This window comes from Dipodomys spectabilis, unplaced genomic scaffold (genome assembly GCF_019054845.1).
Source record: "Dipodomys spectabilis isolate Male_0828 unplaced genomic scaffold, ASM1905484v1 ptg000004l, whole genome shotgun sequence".
Lineage (NCBI taxonomy): Eukaryota > Metazoa > Chordata > Mammalia > Rodentia > Heteromyidae > Dipodomys > Dipodomys spectabilis.
Genome location: NW_024870681.1, coordinates 14,714,026 through 14,731,587, shown reverse-complemented (window position 1 = coordinate 14,731,587; position 17,562 = coordinate 14,714,026). Strand labels below are relative to the sequence as shown.

At 41.6% G+C, this 17,562-nt stretch overlaps 1 protein-coding gene across 1 annotated transcript in view; it reads right to left on the bottom strand.

Moving 5' to 3' along the window:
• The window catches only part of Myocd (myocardin), a 49,019-nt gene that overhangs the window by 28,449 nt on the left and 3,008 nt on the right, over positions 1-17,562 (bottom strand). Inside the window, exon 2 of the mRNA XM_042693860.1 lies at positions 15,827-15,991. Coding sequence (XP_042549794.1) covers positions 15,827-15,991 — 165 coding nt within the window. The remainder of the gene's footprint in view (positions 1-15,826; positions 15,992-17,562) is intronic.

The following is a 17,562-nucleotide window of genomic DNA, read 5'->3' as shown; positions in this document are numbered from 1 at the left end:
GCTTATGTATTTACTAGGGGAATTTTCTTGGTATCTTGAGTAGATTTTGCAAGTGTCCAATGGCTCAATCCTGCAGAGACTCTTATTCAGTTGGGTCCTGTAGGGGAGCTGATAGACTGGCTTAGGGAGAGAGGTTATCATTCCGGGTGGTCTTATAAGCACATCCTAAAATGTCTCTTCCATTGTGTATTGCCAGCTTTCCTCTGGTTTGTAATCCAACTACAAGTACACAATGTGCCCAAGCCACATGGTCCCCTAACCTGACTGCAAGCAGTGCCTCTCTGAAAGGAATTTCAGCATTATCAGGAAGCTTTAGAAAGCCCGGTATTCTGCAGTCACACTCACAAGAACTTCTGACTCTTGCTAGGTGCAGATAAGAGAAAGCAGCACTCACTGTAGCCAAGAGAAGGGCAACAGGGAGCTGGAAGTAATGGAACAATGTGGCTTGAGGCTTGTCAGCACTACCACCACTGGCATCTGTCACCGACCCTCCTGCAGACATCTGAGTGTCAAATCAGGAAAGAGGCCAGGCCAGGCCAGGGCAAGTGGAAACTCTGGTAACCGGCCTCATGGGAAGCCTGCTAACCTGGAGAGACTTGACTTTACTGTTTTGGGCTGTGTCAGTCACTTATAAAAATTATTAATTGAATTGTTGTAATTATAAAAATAATATGGATTATAATTTTAAAAATTCAAGTGATGCCACATGCCTAGTGCATACCATCTGTTTCAAGTTAATAAGTTCCTGTCTCTTTTAGATTTAACTTTATGTATCTAGAAAGATATAGACATACACATTGAAAAGTCATTTCATACAGATAAGATTGGGTGGAATCTGCTACTCAAGGGCCAGGGCTGTGGCTCAGTGGTAGAGAACTTGTACAGCATGTATAGTGACCCTAGGTTTTATTCCCAGCCTTGGAAATGAAAAAAAAAAAAAAAAAACACAGTTCTGAAATTTGCCTTTCCCCTCCTTCCACAGTGTTTCTTGGAGATCTTTCCAGATGGGAACATAGAGCCCTTCCTTATTTTTAAAATAGACATGTATTATTCCATTGGACTGATGGGAAGTTTTATTTTTAATTTATCCTTACCCCCTTTTTCTCAACTGTAAAATTTTACAATAAGAATACAGAGAATATTTAGTAGAACCTGAAATAAATAGCTATTAGCCTTTTCTGTACTTTATTTTTGTCTTTTTTTTTTCTTTTGGTCCTGGGAATTGAACCCAGAACATTGCACTTGCTAGGCAAATGCTTTGCCACTGGGCTATATCCCAGCTCTGGCCTGTCCTTATTATTGTGTGAACAAGCTGCTCATCTTCTACCAGGAGGTTTCATTGGGTCTTTGACAAATGCTAACTTTTTCTTAGAGACCAGGGTTCTTTCTTCTCCATTGGAACTCTACTCCCAAACGCCTCCCTCCTTTAAGAATCCAGTTTGTGGATACTATTTCTTCTTTCCTTTCAGCATACATTCTAGGCTCCCTAGGTGTTGCTTTCCTGTGACGTGAGTAGCCCTCTGTCTTCTCTCCAGATCATTGGCCTGAGATCTCCTAAAGAAGATATCTAAGGCTGAGGCTCTAAGTCAGAGCAGGGCTCTGTTGTTCCAGAAGATGACATTGTCAGATCCACTCCACAGAAATATTTAGGGACTGAACTGAGACTGAAGTCATAGACCTGGGGGGTCTCAGAACCAGTCTGTAGATGTGGTGGCAACATAGGTTACCTGCAACCTGCTAGCCATCATGGAGGTTATCTACCTCCTAGGTTGGTTGGAGGAGAGGATGATGGGAGCAGCATAGAAAATAACCACCACCTGCCCATTGTGCCCTTAGGATATCTCCAGAACCCCACCATATTGACCCAATCTTCTGAGACTTGAGGGGCTAAATGTGACAACTTGATGCCGAGAACCCAAGGCAAGAGACTAAGAAGGGAGATTGAGGTGACTTTCCCTTGGACTTGATTAGGAAAGACTGGAAAAGACTGTAGTGGTGCTGTAAAGAGCTAGGCAAGAGGTTCTGGAATGATGTAGAAAAGCCTAGAAGGAGAACGCTTTGCAGGTTCAACCAAATGCAGATTGAAAATATTAAGGGGAAGCCTTCTATCTGTACTGAACATTAGAGACATTATTTTCTTGTCATTTCTCCCCAAATAATAAGTATAAAAATGTTTATATAGCGTTTACATGGAATTAGGTATTGTAAATCTAGAGGAATTTAAACTGTAAGAGATTACAAATTATATAGGCAAACACATAGGATTTTGGTGTCCACAGGGATATCCTAGAACCTATCCCTTGCAGTTATTAAGGCATTTTATTAATCTGTCCTTTTTTTTCCCCCAGAACTGAAGGTGACATGTCTGTTATTGCATTCATTTCTACCCTGGGAACTTTGAGAGGGGAAGAGACAAGCTGAAGTGGAATCAGATAAGATCTGATGAAGACAGAACGCTAAAGAAAGGCCTAAAGAAAAGACTATCTCTGTATCTCCATGAGATACAATCAGAGAATTTGTCAGGGATACACTGCCAAGGAAGTGTTGGTGGTAGTTAGACAGAGTAGATAGCGACACTAGGTTGACCAAGAAGTCTCTTGGAGGGGGAGGGGATTCTCCTGGAGGAGAGGGGGAAATTCTCCTGGAAGAGGTGGTGGGGGTGGGAGGAAAGAATTCTCCTGGAGGAGGGGAGATTGAATTCTGCCTGGAATGATAACCAGCTGTGGACAGGACACAGACACGGAGAAGGCCATTTGATAATGAGAGAGTGAATGAGAAACTATACAGTGTCCATGAGCACAAATGGAGTGGGAAGTGTGAGTGGGAAGTGTGGGAAATGACCAGCCAGGGAAAAGTATTATCTTAAGAGCCAATCCCTGGAGAGTTAGAATCCTAGGGATAAACTTTTCAGGTTAACATCCACCACTGAAGAAGGTCCCCACTTAAGTCAGTGCCAGGATGAAAGCCATGGCTACATGCAACCAAATACAAGGTCCACACTCAGTTAAGTAAATCAACCGAGTCCTAAGACCCCAAATATGGCTCCTATCTGGCATCTAAGACAGTGGGACATCATCCTAGCCAACAGATGTGCTGAGGACCACCCAGGGTCATCCAGGTACATGGGAACTACCCATCACCATTCCTTAGGGGCTGTGTGATTTGGATTTGACATGGCTGGGACACATCCACTCATTTCTGCTGCCAACAAGAGCCAATGCAGGGGAGGGGCACTGGAGAACACTTGCCAGTATCTTCCTCTTGATGCAACTGTGTGTGGTGTTCAGTGGAAGCAGGCTCTGGAGTCAGACACCAGACAATGAACACCTAGGTATTCATTCCTTGATTCCACTGTGTCAACTATAGTGTGACTATCTGAGCCTCAGTCTCCCCATCTATATAATGGGAATATTCATCACTACCTCTTGGTGTTTTCAAGGGTGAAATTACCCAGATAAAGCATTGAGCCCAGACGCTGACAGAAGTATTCCACAACATCTAGCTTGCTTGTGGCTAGTGCTTGCCCACTTGGGGCAGGCCTCCAGTCTACTTTTATTTGTTTGTTTGCTTGCTTGTTAACTGGAGATGGAGTCTCTTAGACTTTTCTGCCTTAGCTTGCAGATCCTCTAGTCCCAGCTTCCCAAGTACCTTAGGATTACAGGTGTGAGCCAGGGAGCCAGACTTATAGTTACTGTTTTGGATGGGGTCATTGGCTGGTCTCAAGTTTAATATTCAAAAATAAAACAAGGACCTTGGAAGCAGATGATTCTGTGTTGAGCTTGCAAAGGGCAGCATAAGTCCAGAGCCAATAAATCCAGTTTATTAAAGACCTAGCTTCCCCAAAGCAGGGCAAATGTGGCTGAACAAGTAGGAATCTCTCCTTCCTGGTTCAAGCCAGGCTCCTGCAGAGCAGAAAGATGGCTTTATCTGACTGCCTCTGAAATATCTACATCTGTCCTTTTGCTTTATGACCCTGGGCCTCTTCCCTAGTCTCCCCCAGTGTGAGACTGGCTGGGAGCAGTTGGAGAGCAGAGGGCTGGCTATTGTCCCTGCAGACACAAGCGGCAGTGTGATGACAGGGACCTGTTTGGGAAGTCCTGACATCATCCTCTGGCTATGTCCAGAGTGTTGTGGAGGGGGGTGGTGACTGGATCTAGGCATTGGACCCCTGGGGACTTGGGGCTGGTGAGTGACTCTGAGCTCCTCCTGGAATTGATTAGATGACTGAGTCAGCTGTACTTTCTTCTCCACAAACATTTCCAATTTGAGGCAGTGGAGCCCTTTTACCTTTCAGCTAGGACTTGGGGCTAAAAAGTTAGAAAGTGTGTGTGTGGGGTGGGGGGAATGGGCCTCCTGGCTTATCTACTTGATAGATATGTGAACCACCGTCAAGGGGGGGGGGTAGCTATTTTATTTAATTTTTCCATTTCCTGGAATTCATCTCTATAAATAGCATTTAATTTTTTAAATTATCTTTACATAGCTGTAAAAAGGAGGTACCATTTAACAAAGCAGCTTATGAATACAAGGTATCTTGATCAGTGTCATCCTCTTCAACAGTCTCACCCCTTTGACCCATTACCATGACAGACCAACCACTCCCACCCTGTGAAGCAAACTTCTATTTCCTAAGCGAGAACAAATGTCACCAATGTATGAAATGTAGGCATTATTGAAATGTGGCTGTAAAGATACTCGGATAGACCAGTACCACAGTGTGGGATGGACAGACAAATGCAATTGTGTAGCCTGAGTGGGGAACCCGAACTCTGTATTACACAAACAGTCATAAGCAGGTGTTTAGATGGCAGATTCCTTTTCTTCAGAAAGTTCCCCTCACCGAGGGTACCCACAGTCAGGAAAATAGCTAATTCCTATAAATATTTATCCTGCACCAGCCCTGAAGGTTAAAAGAATTTCATTAAGGATGAGCTACAAATTCCTCCTTGGATCTTTTTTCTAAGATACCATTCAGACCTTCCTAGTGCCTCAGGCTTCTCCTTTGGTATTCCAGGATCTCTCCTCAATTCCCATCCTCCTTAGGCATGTCCTATGTACCTCTCAGCAGAGCACAGGTGACCAAGTCAGGCCTGTCAAACAAATCACAGACCAGACAGCACAATCCAGTCAAAGGCCCACCTTCCTCACCTTCCTTCCCAGCTGCTCCCACACTCCAGTGCTTACCAGCTCCCTTAATCTCCAGCCTCACTCCCTCACTTTCCCAGGACTCTTCCTTAGAAGAGTATTTGTCATGTATGCTTTCATGTGTTTCTTTCCCCCAAGGATCAGTTGTACTTTGGAAATGATTTCTCATTGTGGAATGATAGAATTTTATCCATGAGAAAGTTATGCCAAAGCAAACGTTTTCTTTCTTATGCCAAAGCAAACAATCTTACCATCTGGCTTAGGGCCATAGTTATTGTATATCTGCCTTTAAAATGGATGATTACAGAGTGTTCAAGACTTCCAGAATCCCCGAAGATAGGCTGGATTGCTAGTGAAGAGGAGGGTTTTCTTAGGAAGTCAGAGCCTGGGGATAAAGATGAGCATGGGTTAACATAGAATCTTCTGGAAATGCACAAGACTCGTTAGAAACAGGTGGTTTGGTACCAGCTTTGGAGGAGGCTGGGGTCCAACATGTTGCTTTCTTTAAAGAATTCTGGGAATTTAAACAAAATCAAAAAACAATTTATCTTTGGCCATAGGGCTCCTTGCTGTGAATCAGAGATTAGAGTTAGACAAAGTTAACTGGAAAATCTGACTCAAGTACAAGCCCTGACCCCATTCAAGGGTAACGTGAAAGAAAGAGGAGGAGGAGGAGATTGATGTTTCTAGTTGGAAGCCAGGACTCTGCTACCATTGGAAGAACTGGGAAATCCAGCCTGATATTGTTTCACTCCAGCCAGAAGTCAGGTGTCTGGACAATATGCAGTTTCCCTGGGATCTAAAGAAAGATGGTGTTAAATAAACTAAAAACTCTGAGGACCAACAAGAGAATGAACAAGTTAAGCAGAGCTCCCAGGGGCTCATTAAAGCAGGATTAGCAGACAAGGAAATGAAAATGAATAGAAATTAGAAGAGCCAGACTCAGACAATAGAAATAAGAAATAAAAACCCCAAACCAGAGAAACAGGTTCCCCATATTTCTAGATGGTAAATGACAAAGACAGGGAGATATAGAAGAGCAGGCTATGTTTGCTCTCTTTTCTGCAAACTATTCATAAGTGCATAGAGGCCGAAAAATGAAAAACGAATCTGGGGAAAGGAAATCCCAAAACTCATCTGTTCTCCTTATATTTTGGTTAGGGCCAGCATCACCAATCTTGGCCACCTAGAACCCTTGTCTAATGGTTGGAGGTTGCTAGAGGACATGACTATGTGTATGTCCCCAGCTCAGAAAGAATAAAAGCAACAGAGAATGGCTACCATTTGGTGTCTTTTCCTCCCATATGCTGTTTGGGGAGTGGGTAATGTTTCTCCTTGTTTTCCCCATCATTCTCTCCTTTAACCTGTTATACTAAAATAAATCCTTTCTAACACTCTCTCTTGCTTGTGAGACACCTTGAAATTCTTACCGTGAGTGGATCTCAAAGAGGCCCTGTGATTTTTGCAAGGAAGCTGAGGAGAGCTTTCCTCCAACCTTCAGTGACATCTCCAGGAATGGTCACTTGGTAATGGTCACTCACAAGGTGAATAAGGCCTTGCTAGACTCTGGTGTGTTATTTCTTTTCTTTTTTTGGGGGGGGGGGAGGTGGGCAGGGTGATTACTGATCCTGGGGCTTGAACTCAAGGCCTAGGAATTGTCCCTGAGCTTTTGTGCTTAAGACTAGTGTTCTACTATTTTGAACAACAGAGCCATTTCCAGCAATTTTTTTGTAGTTAATTGGAGATGAGAGTCTTCCAGACCTTCTGCCTAAGCTGGTTTTGAACCACAATCCTCAGATCTCAGCCTTGAGAGTAGCTAGGATTACAGGTAGGAGCCACTGATGCCTGGCTGATGTGTTATTTCTGTCCTCACAAATCATCACACTACAAAACATCACATGATTTAGTAAGTGCTCCTGACTAAACCTGAGTCAGGCTTTCGTATGACAAGGAGAAAGCCAATCAGAGCTGTGCTGAGAAGGGCCGCAAGGTAGCTCATACTCCACTATCTTGAACAGGCCATCATTGACAGAGGGACCTGTGTTTCCTCTGGTTGATTTTTGCAAACTCTACCAGCTCCAACAGCCAAGTCAAAGGTTGGCAGTCACCCTTGGAGAGGAAAATGTGGCGGGGTGGGGGACAGAAAATTTGGAGGGGAAATGACTTGGTGTGGCCATTCAAGCAACTACTTGTCTGGGAATGAAAGGAAAAAATTTCACAGTGGGGAGGGGGAACTCAAAAATTAAATCCCCCAACAACAAATCCTCAAAGAAACAACTGCCCAATAAATAAGTGGGCTAAAGACTTAAAGAGAAACTTCTCTGAACAGGAAAGAAGAATGGCCAGTAGACACATGAAGAAATGCTCAACCTCCCTAGCCATAAAAGAAATGCAAATCAAAATAACATTGAGATACCACCTCACTCCAGTTAGAATGGCTAAAATCAAGAACTCTAATAACAACAGATGCTGGAGGGGATGTGGACAGAAGGGAACCCTATTGCATTGTTGGTGGGAATGTAAACTTGTTCAACCACTTTGGAAAGCAAGATGGAGGTTCCTCAAAAGACTTCACATTGAGCTCCCCTATGACCCAGCAATCCCACTTTTAGGCATTTACCCAAATGATCACAAACAAGACCATACTAAAGCTACCAGCCCAACGATGTTTACTGCAGCATTATTTACCATAGCTAAGATATTGAACCAACCCAGATGCCCTTCAGTAGATGAATGGATCAAGAAAATATGGTATATATACACACAATGGAATTCTATGCCTCCATCAGAAAGAATGACATTGCCCCATTTGTTAGGAAATGGAAAGGCTTGGAAAAAATTATATTAAGTGAAGTAAGCCAGGCCCAAAGAAACATAGTTCCCATGGCTTCCCTTATTTGCAATTACTAGTATATGTCTGAGACAAGCAGAAAAGGTCAGATAAGTGGATGTTAGGTGAAATGAACTCCAAGATAAGGATTCAAATGTTTTTTCTTTCCTGCAATTGTTTCTAACATATTTATAAGATGATTTCTTTGTTGCTTTGTATGTTCCTCCCCCATGGTATAACCCCTGTTTTCACTGTATTTGATGTTGGTATAATTTGTGGAAGGGAAGGGAAAAAACAAATTGTTTAAATACGGATACAGGTGAACCCATTGCAACAATGAGATGTACAAGACATTATGTCGAAAAACGAACTTTACAAATTTGGGGGGGGGGAAGGAGGAAGTGGGAGCGGGGGGCGGGGAGAGATAGGAAGGGATGGGAGGGGGAAACAAAGGAGGAGGCAACAATGCTTGATAAGAAATGTATTCATTACCTGGCCCATGTAATTGTAACCCCACTGTATGATATTTTCACAACAACAACAACAACAACAGTAATAATAATAATACACCCTTCCTTGGTTGGGAAGTGGTCTCGCTAAGAAGGTATGGTTGCAGAAGTGACAGTCTCTGGTGAAATTGGGAGAGAGGAAGACTTTGACAGAGTGGGCCTCTCAGAGCTTGGCCGAAACACAAATCCACAGCTGGAGAAAGAGCTGGGAAATGTAAACACAACTGGAGCGGCGCGTGGACAGAGACGGGAAAATACACAGAGGGCAGAAGAATGATGCACAGCACAAGCTTGACTTGCCCACCCCCCGGTCAGGGATGCAATGTGGTCACCAGGGGGCAGGTAGAAGAGGGGACGGTGTTATCTGTGTGGCAGGCAGCCTACTACTGGTCTGTAAGCAACCTTGTGACATGTCTGTCACATGATGTGGCCATGTGCTCATAAAACTTGTAAGCATATAGGGAAGATCATTGCTGGAAAGGAGGATGCCTGGGCTCAGCATGGCTGTTTAATTCTCTATGACTGGTACCTACATCTAAAGTTTTCTTTCTCCAGCTATTCCTTGTGTATCTTCTTCTTCACCACTTTTTCTGTTTTGTTTTGTTTTTGTTTTCATTTTTTCTGCGTCTTGAACTCAGGGCCTGGGCACTGTCCCTGAGCTTCTTTTGCTTGAGGCTAGCACTCTACCACTTGAGCCACAGCGCCACTTTGGCTTTTTCTTTTTTATGTGGTACTGCAGAATTGAACCCAAAGTTTCATGCATGCTAGGCAAGCACTCCACTACTAAGCCGCCTTCCCAGCCCTTCTTCTTCTGTCTTAAATATTACAGTATGAGGGGGCTGGGAAGGTGGCTCTGTGGTAGAGCGCTTGCCTTGCATGCCTGAGGCCCTGGGTTCGATTCCTCAGCACCACATAAGCAAAAGAAAAAAAAGCCGGAAGTGGCGCTGTGGCTCAAGTGGTAGAGCACTAGCCTTGAGCTGAAGAGCTGAGGGACAGCGTCCCGGCCCAGAGTTCAGGCCCCACGACCGGACCCAAAAAAAAAAAAAATTACAGTATGAGAGCCTCATGTTTAGCCTTCTCTCTCTATGTACCTTTGCTTTCCCTCATCTCTCCTCTTCCACCAGAACTGTTCCTTGCATTGTTTCTATGTATTATTATTAACTATTATTATATATAACTATTAACTATTATTATATATAATGTACAATTCCTATTATATTTTTGCTTGCTGTCTCCTCACTAGGTCAGCAGAAATCTTTATATATTGCTGACTGATACAGCCCAGGAACTTACAGCCTGGCATATAGAAGGTTCTCCATAAATACTAAATGAAGAAAAGAAGTGATGATGATGACCGTCTTGGGTGCTTATTAACAACCTGATTTGTATTATATGCTGAAGACTCCCAAGTCTGAACTCGTATGCCAACTCTTTCTCTCTCTGGAACTCTGTTTCTATGTAAACTCATCTCTGCCTATGGATTTAGGGGGCTTCCCCCAATTCAACATTTCAAAGTAAGAATTTCTCATCTCTCTTCAGATCTGTTCTTCCACTCATTCTCCAGTTTTTGATCCATGGCAATAACTTTTACCCAGTTGCACAAGACAGAAGGCTGCTGTCATCTTGTCTAAACTGACATAGTATGATCTAATCATGCAAAAGCAACAATCTCTTAAATTCTTTCCAGATCCACAGCCAAGACTTGCTCTGGCTCTCATCAGCGAAGTCAAACAACTTCCCAATGGAGCACTGCCTTTCACCTGCCTCTCCTGAGGCTAGTTCATAATGCAGCCAGTGGGCCCTTTCTAAACGCACAGCTCCTAGTCTGTTCCCACTCAGACACAGCTCTCGTGGTCACTGGAAATGCTTCCCATGCTTCCCAGGTGTATTCTCATTTTTAAAACTTATGTTTTTCCCTGCTGGGAATATTTTTAAAAAGTTTATATCCATTCCCCTAGCAATAAAAGCATCCTTGATGTTTAAATCTTTCCTCTGCCTTTATTGCCTAACCAATGCTTAACTCTCTATTTGTGTTGCTTTCTCTACCCCTCTAAGCTCAACTAAGCTGTCACCTCTTCTAGGATTCCTCAGAGAGAAGCACACCTAGATAGCTCTATGTCTATGTCTTTCATAAAACGTGTCACAGGAAGGATGATTTTCTTCTCCCAGCCCTCATTTCTTACCAAAAATGCAAATTCCTTAAGAGTCAGGATGGAGAGTAATTTATAAATGGCCTATCAGTATCTAGCTAATTCAGTACATCAGTTGTGTAATGACATCTACTTGGGGGAAAAAGCCAAGCTCCAGAAGATGGTAATTGCTACTATGGGGGTTTTACAGATGAGGCCACTGAGGCACATGGCCACATGGCCACATGGTTCAGTATTGGAGGTCAGGCTATAAACCAAAGCAGATGGATGGGGTTGCAGCTAGCTGATACACACTTGCCCATCATGTGGGTAACTCTAGGTTTGATGCCTAAAATCAAAGACAAAAAAACCCCAAAAACAAAACCCAGAATTGAAGGGAAAAAAAGAAGCTCCAGCCCTCATGCAAATTCATCTCAGAACCCAAACTCAAAGCCAAATGGAATTCAAGAAAAGACAAAAGGCCAACAACACAGACGAATAAAATCATAAACTATTCCTTGGTAAAAATCAACTAGCAAGAAAGATTTTTAGATTGAGGAAAAGAGAAGGCAAAAGAGAAACCATGGATACAAGTATAAAATGTAAAATAAAAAATGAAGTCTAACACCCCCCATCCCCGCCCTGTCCTGAGAGACTTAGAACCATTGTTAGCAAAGATTGTATGCTATTTTAGGCTAATTCACTTTGAAATCTACAAGGAAAATGAAAATATCTAGAATAAGGTAAATTATTCAAATTAAGAGAAAATTTGAATACACAAAAACACTCTGGACCAAAAGGCAGAAAATCTAGGAACTACTTCTAAATCTCACTACTTAGAAACCCTAAGAACTACTAAATATAACCATTTAGAAGATCTAAGAACTACTTCTGGGTCCCTATGATGCAAATATGCAACATTTTCAAGCAATTGATCATTGAGATTATGTTTAAATGCTTCCAACACATAGACAAATAGGAAAAGGTAAGTATAACCTAGTTTGGCTTATGATGAGTTGACTTGGGAATTTTTTTTACTTTTCCAATATGCTAAAGTGATAAGCCTTTAAATCTGAAGCTTCAGTTTTGATCTGTAGGCTGGCGATAGGAATTATGACCCTCTCTTGTAATGCTGAGCAGAGTAAGCAGCAAGCCAGGCTCCAACCAGAGGAAATAATGAATGTTTGACATTGCTGTGTCATTGGGCAAAGGATATTTGGTAGGTGGGTATAAAACATGCATTTTTATCTTATAACTTTTCCAGTTTATGTTTGGGCTACCAAAACATAACTATAATTTGTTAAGGAGCATCTTAACATTATCTAAAAAGAACAGAGTAGACTAATATTACCTATGAATATGGTGACAGTCTGCTCTGGGTATTATCAACACATATGAGGCCTCTTCCTTGGTATAGAGTTATTGCTGGGGAAAAGCTGCCCATACCAGAGCAGGAGATACTTTCCAGCCCTACCTACGGTTCTCACAGCAGAATGAGTGGAAGTGACGTATTCCTTTCCAAGTTAAGACTGTGTGAGTAGTGGCTGGGCCTTCTCATTCTTCCTTTCTCCTTCTCTGGTTAGATTCATGAAGGAACTGGGGGGCAGGCAAGCAACGGGTCTGCTGCCTGTGTTTCTAAATAAAGCTTTGCTGGAACACAGCCATACCCATTTGTTGACTTGTTGCTATGGTGACTTTCACACTACAAGGGAAGAATTGGGCAGTTGTGACAGATGCTGCCTCAAGAATTTACTATCTAGTCCTTTAAGAAAAAGTGCTGCTCTCCCTCTGGGGGGTGGTGGGGTGACAAGAAGGAAGGAGGCTGCCTGGAGGCCTTGCACGGGAGGAAATGTCTCCCTGGACTCTTCAGGGGCAAGAAAGAAGCTTAATGATAGTCCAAAGAGGGTAATTCCAACTAATATCCAGATGGATGCAGAATCTCAAATAAGATTTCTTAAAAATACTTCATGAAGCCGAGTGCTGGTGGCTCATGCCTGTAATCCTGGCCACTCAGGAGGCTGAGATCTGAGGAGTGTGATTCAAAGCCAGCCCTTGCAGGAGACTCTTATCTCCAATGAACCACCAGAAAACCAGAAGTGGCACTGTGGCTCAAAATGGTAGAGCCTTGAGCTGAAGAGCTGAGGGATAGCACCCAGGCCCAGAGTTCAAGCCCTCCTCCCCATGGACCAAAACAAACAATCAAACACACAAACAAGCTTCATGAGAGCCATATTTTCACAAAGTTAAGGATGATTGGGAAAGGTGGTAACACACAGAAGGAGATTCACACCATCACCTTTTCAAGCATTTAAATAAGAGCATCCAGCTAGTAAACTGTTCCTAGAAAGCAGACAGAAAAACACTTCCATAGAACATCTCTATATCAAAAGCTCATACTGTATATAGGAGTGAATGACTACTGACATTTCTACTTAAAAGAGGAAAAAAGATGAAAATATATCAACAACTTAACAAAAAGTGATATGTGATATATCACTTTTTTTTGGTTTTAATTTGACACAGGGTCTGGCTATGAAGCCCAGACTAGTATCATATCTTCCTTGTGCTTTTGAATTGTCGGTAGGTCAATAATAGCATTCAACCATGCAATATAAACATGATGATCAAATTAAATTATATAAACATCTCACTTATTGCATATATAGACATTATATGTGTATTATATATCACTTAACTAATTTTATATATAAAGTAAGAATTTATGTGTGATGTAGATGTTTCATATTTCCATATATTATATATACCTAATATATAATAAAATATACCACTTCATATGGTGCAAATATATTAGTTCATATAACTATACTATATTTGTATATATAGTTTTGTATTCATTTATAAATAAAATATATGAAAAATATATTATATATTTATATATTATTATTTGTTGTTTTGTTGCTGAACATGGGGCTTGAACTCTGGGCCTGGGCACTGTCGCTCAGCTCTTCAGCTCAAGGCTGAACCACAATGCCACTTTTGGTTTTCTGGTGGTTTATTGAAGATGAGTTCACAGACTTTGCTGCCCAGGCTAGCTTTGAACCATGATCCTCAGTTCTCAGCCTCCTGAATAGCTAGGATTTATAGGTATGAGCCACCATTGCCCAGCTAAGATTATTAATTTTTATATGTGCCTTTGATTTATAAATCTATGATTTTAATGTACCTAGACACTTTAAAATAAACTTTAAAAGTTATTGGAAGTATTGAAGAAGTCTTTAAAGGTGACCAGTTATGAAATAATATGCACAATTACAAGGTTTTAACCATGACAACAATAATCCACATGGATTGCTTAAACTAACAAAAATTTCGTCAAAGAAAATTAAAGAACATTTAAGTAAATGGAGAGCTGTATTTTATTTCTGATATGAACAAAGTATATTTTAATCATAAATTAACCTATAAATTCATTGCAATCTTACACATGAGGATTTAAGTCAGCATTTGAAAACCTGACTCTAATTTTCCTCTTAATATACTTTTGAAAGCAGCCAAGAAATGTTAGGGGGGAAAAACCCACACTACTATAAAGAAGTTTTTGATGGCAGATATTGACATAAATTATAAAATGTATCAGATAATTGTGGAAAGATAAAATTAGACCTATCTCCTAAACCAAGCTCTTCAATAATTTCAGAGGTACTCCAGATTTAAATACAAAAATGAATTACTCATCTATAACTGTTAGAAGATTGTCTAGGTAAACAAACTGTATGCTTGATGTAGATATTCTCAATATAGACAAATTCCGAAACTACTAGAGAAAAGATAGAATTAAAATTGTAATGGGTAAAAATTATTACACACAAAATCAACAATACCAAAAGGAAAAAGGTAAACTGGTAAAAGGATGGGCACTCTGTGTGGCAGATGATAGGTGTCTTTTTCCTGCATAAATAGCATTTACATAGCAGTAAAAAAAAAAAAAAAGGAACAAGCCCAGCAGGAAAAAAAGAGAAAAAGCTACTGATTGCCAACGACCTGAAATTACCTAAAAAAATGTGAACTTGCTATAAATCAAAGAGTTCAAGTTTGAAAATGTATTTTCCTATCCTGGCAAAATAAATAATATGTTTACAAGCATGGAATAGAAGGATTTTTGATGACAGATGTCTGATGGAGATTTTTTTTCCCATCTGACATTGTACTGGAATAACAATGGGATAATTCAGTTGAGTACTCTAGGTCAAGTAAAGGGTACAAGATATCCAGGATGCAGAAGAGAGAGAATCATAGTGAGATATTTATATGGGCACTGACAGCTAATTACTGACTCTCCTAGAGTGCACATGATCATGTTTATAGGCTTTAAGGGCAAGTTCATAAAGCTTCAGAGTGAGTGAGTAAGAGCTAGATTTTAAAAACTCTGGTCAACCTGATAAGAAAATTCTTAACAAACTTAGTTTTGAAACAAAACATTCTTACCCATTCCTTTTGATACTGTGTCAAAACATTTAAAAATCATATTGCCCAATCATACGTGGTGTTAGATCTCCCAGCAGCCTGTGGGCCTTGTTGGAAGCAAGTCAGTTTACCTAAGGGAATTTAAAGCTCCCCTTGGTCCCCTCCACCCCTATTTTTTCAAGTACCACCTCAAACCCTCCATGAAGGAATTCAATACATGCGGACAACCGGTGTCCTCTTAGAGGAGACCACAAAATGAACACAGTGCATGACAGAATGATTGTTTTTGCCTTCTCTTTCACCCCATGAAGTACACTATCAGAGAGTTTTCACAGGCATCCTATAACAGAAGCCTTCTTCCCAAAGACCTGTTCTCTCTACCTGGTGAGGTGAGGCCTGAGTCCCACTATACAACAGCTGATCTATGCTTGGAGTCCAGTGCTATACTGGTCCATCCCTCTTTTCAAAAGGAAGCCGAAGAATGTGGACCATCATTGCTAAAGTGGTGATGCCATAGAGGATGGATGCTTTGATGATTATTCCTAGTAGAGCTTTTCAGCCTAGGAGCAAACTTGCCCTGCATTGACCTAGCATTGAAATGGATGTAGATGAAGCTCTTCCTCACCCCAGCACCTCTGGCTTGGGAGGTGGAGGAGCAAGTCATGAAGGCATGGCTCTGGTCTAGTGATTGGCCCTCCTCCCCCTCCTGACAAAGTCCCTGATGCATCAGCCTCTGCTGCCCTGGGGGCTCTTGGGCACCCAGGACAGGTGTGCTATGTTCTAACTACCTTTGATGGCTTGCTTCACAGTGGAATCCACAGGGAGGATGTTCTTTTCCACCAGTTCCAGAGGCCCTGGTCTGAGAGCAATCTTCTCATTGAGATCGTCTGTGAGGCGGGCTCGTTTCAGCTTCATCTGAGCAGTTGTTGGGATGGATCTTTCTGCAGCGGAGGCTGATGGGTTGAAAGACAAAAGGATCTGTTTTTAGAAACTGTGATCTTCTTTATTTTATTTATATATATACTTTTTTTCTTTTCCATTTGCATTTGTGATTTTGGCTTGATGGTGGTTACTAAACATTGTGTTACTTCGTGCTCTACTGTCCTGATAATTTTTCAATGTCATCATCATCATGTTTTACAGGGATTAGCACCAAGACTAGACACTTCCAAATAAAGGCAAACTGAGAGGCACATACAAAAGTCAGAGAAACTAGCTTTGCGAGGATTTGCTTGAAAACAAATCTCATGCAAGTTGGCAGTAATTAAGCAGCCCCTGAAGTTTGTGATGTTTGCCTGAACCTAAACTCCCAGGACTTCCATAGTGACAGGTAAGGGATATATTTATGGTAAATGTCATCATGTTGGTAGTAATTAGTGCTAGTAGCAAATGTCTAACTTTTTAGAGGGTTTAGATTAATCAATGTTATGACATGGCCTGAGAGTCAAATGTCCATGTCAGTCAAAAAAGAACCAAAATTATTTTGAAATGGTTGTTTAATTAAACAGAGGGAGTTTACCAAGTTGCATATATCCAATAAGAAGGTCATCATCATTTGGAGGGGGTGAGAAGGGCCAGCTCCTGAGCTTTAAATCTACCTCTAGGTGGCCGACACAAAACTTTCTCTGAAGAGAGTGGGTCTCAACTCACTGATTTCTGTGGCAGAACATGGATGAGTACCTGGCTAAAGTATTTCTCTGATAAACAAATATAAGTGAAGATTCTGGAAGAACCTGGCACTGGTGGCTCACACCAGTAATCCTAGTTACTCAACAGGCTGAGATCTGATTATTGAGATTTAAAGCCAGCTGGAGTAAGAAATTCTGTGAGACTCCATTTCCAATTAACCAGCAAACTGCCAGAATGGAGGAGAGGCTCATGTTGTAGAGTGCCAACCATGAATAAATAAAAAAGGGGAGCATCAGGCCCTGAGCTCAACCCCTGGCACGTACACACACACACACACACACACACACACACACACACACACATACACACACACACGGAGTCTGAGTATGTATGTAGCTCTGTTCTTGATGTGTAGCTTTGTTCTCAATGTGTCACATTTAGATGATGTGTACGAATGGACATATCTCCCAGATCCTTATTATTAAACTACTAATCTCACCCTTGTATCAGGGGGTGGATCTCACATTCTCCATGCCTAAGAGTAGCTAATGGGCCATAACATGTGTGCTTGTCTAGAAGAAGTTATCTACCTGAGATAGATAGAAGAAACATCAGTGTTCCAAACAAAAGAAAAGGTCCCTAGGGCTTTCTCTTCCCCAACCCTCTGCTTGGAGGTCATCCCAAGGGCTCCTTGTGATGGCATCAGGGTTTTCTGATCCATTGCACACACAACCCATCACCAATCTTCAGAAAGTCCTTTCTTGATGCATCAACCCCATCCCCACAAAGGTCCTCTCAATCTACCCATCTCAATCTACATTTCTAAGAATGTCACACGCTGAATTAATCTTCCCAAGGACCTGTAGCTCCCCATCCCAAAGCTAGTACCCCAGTG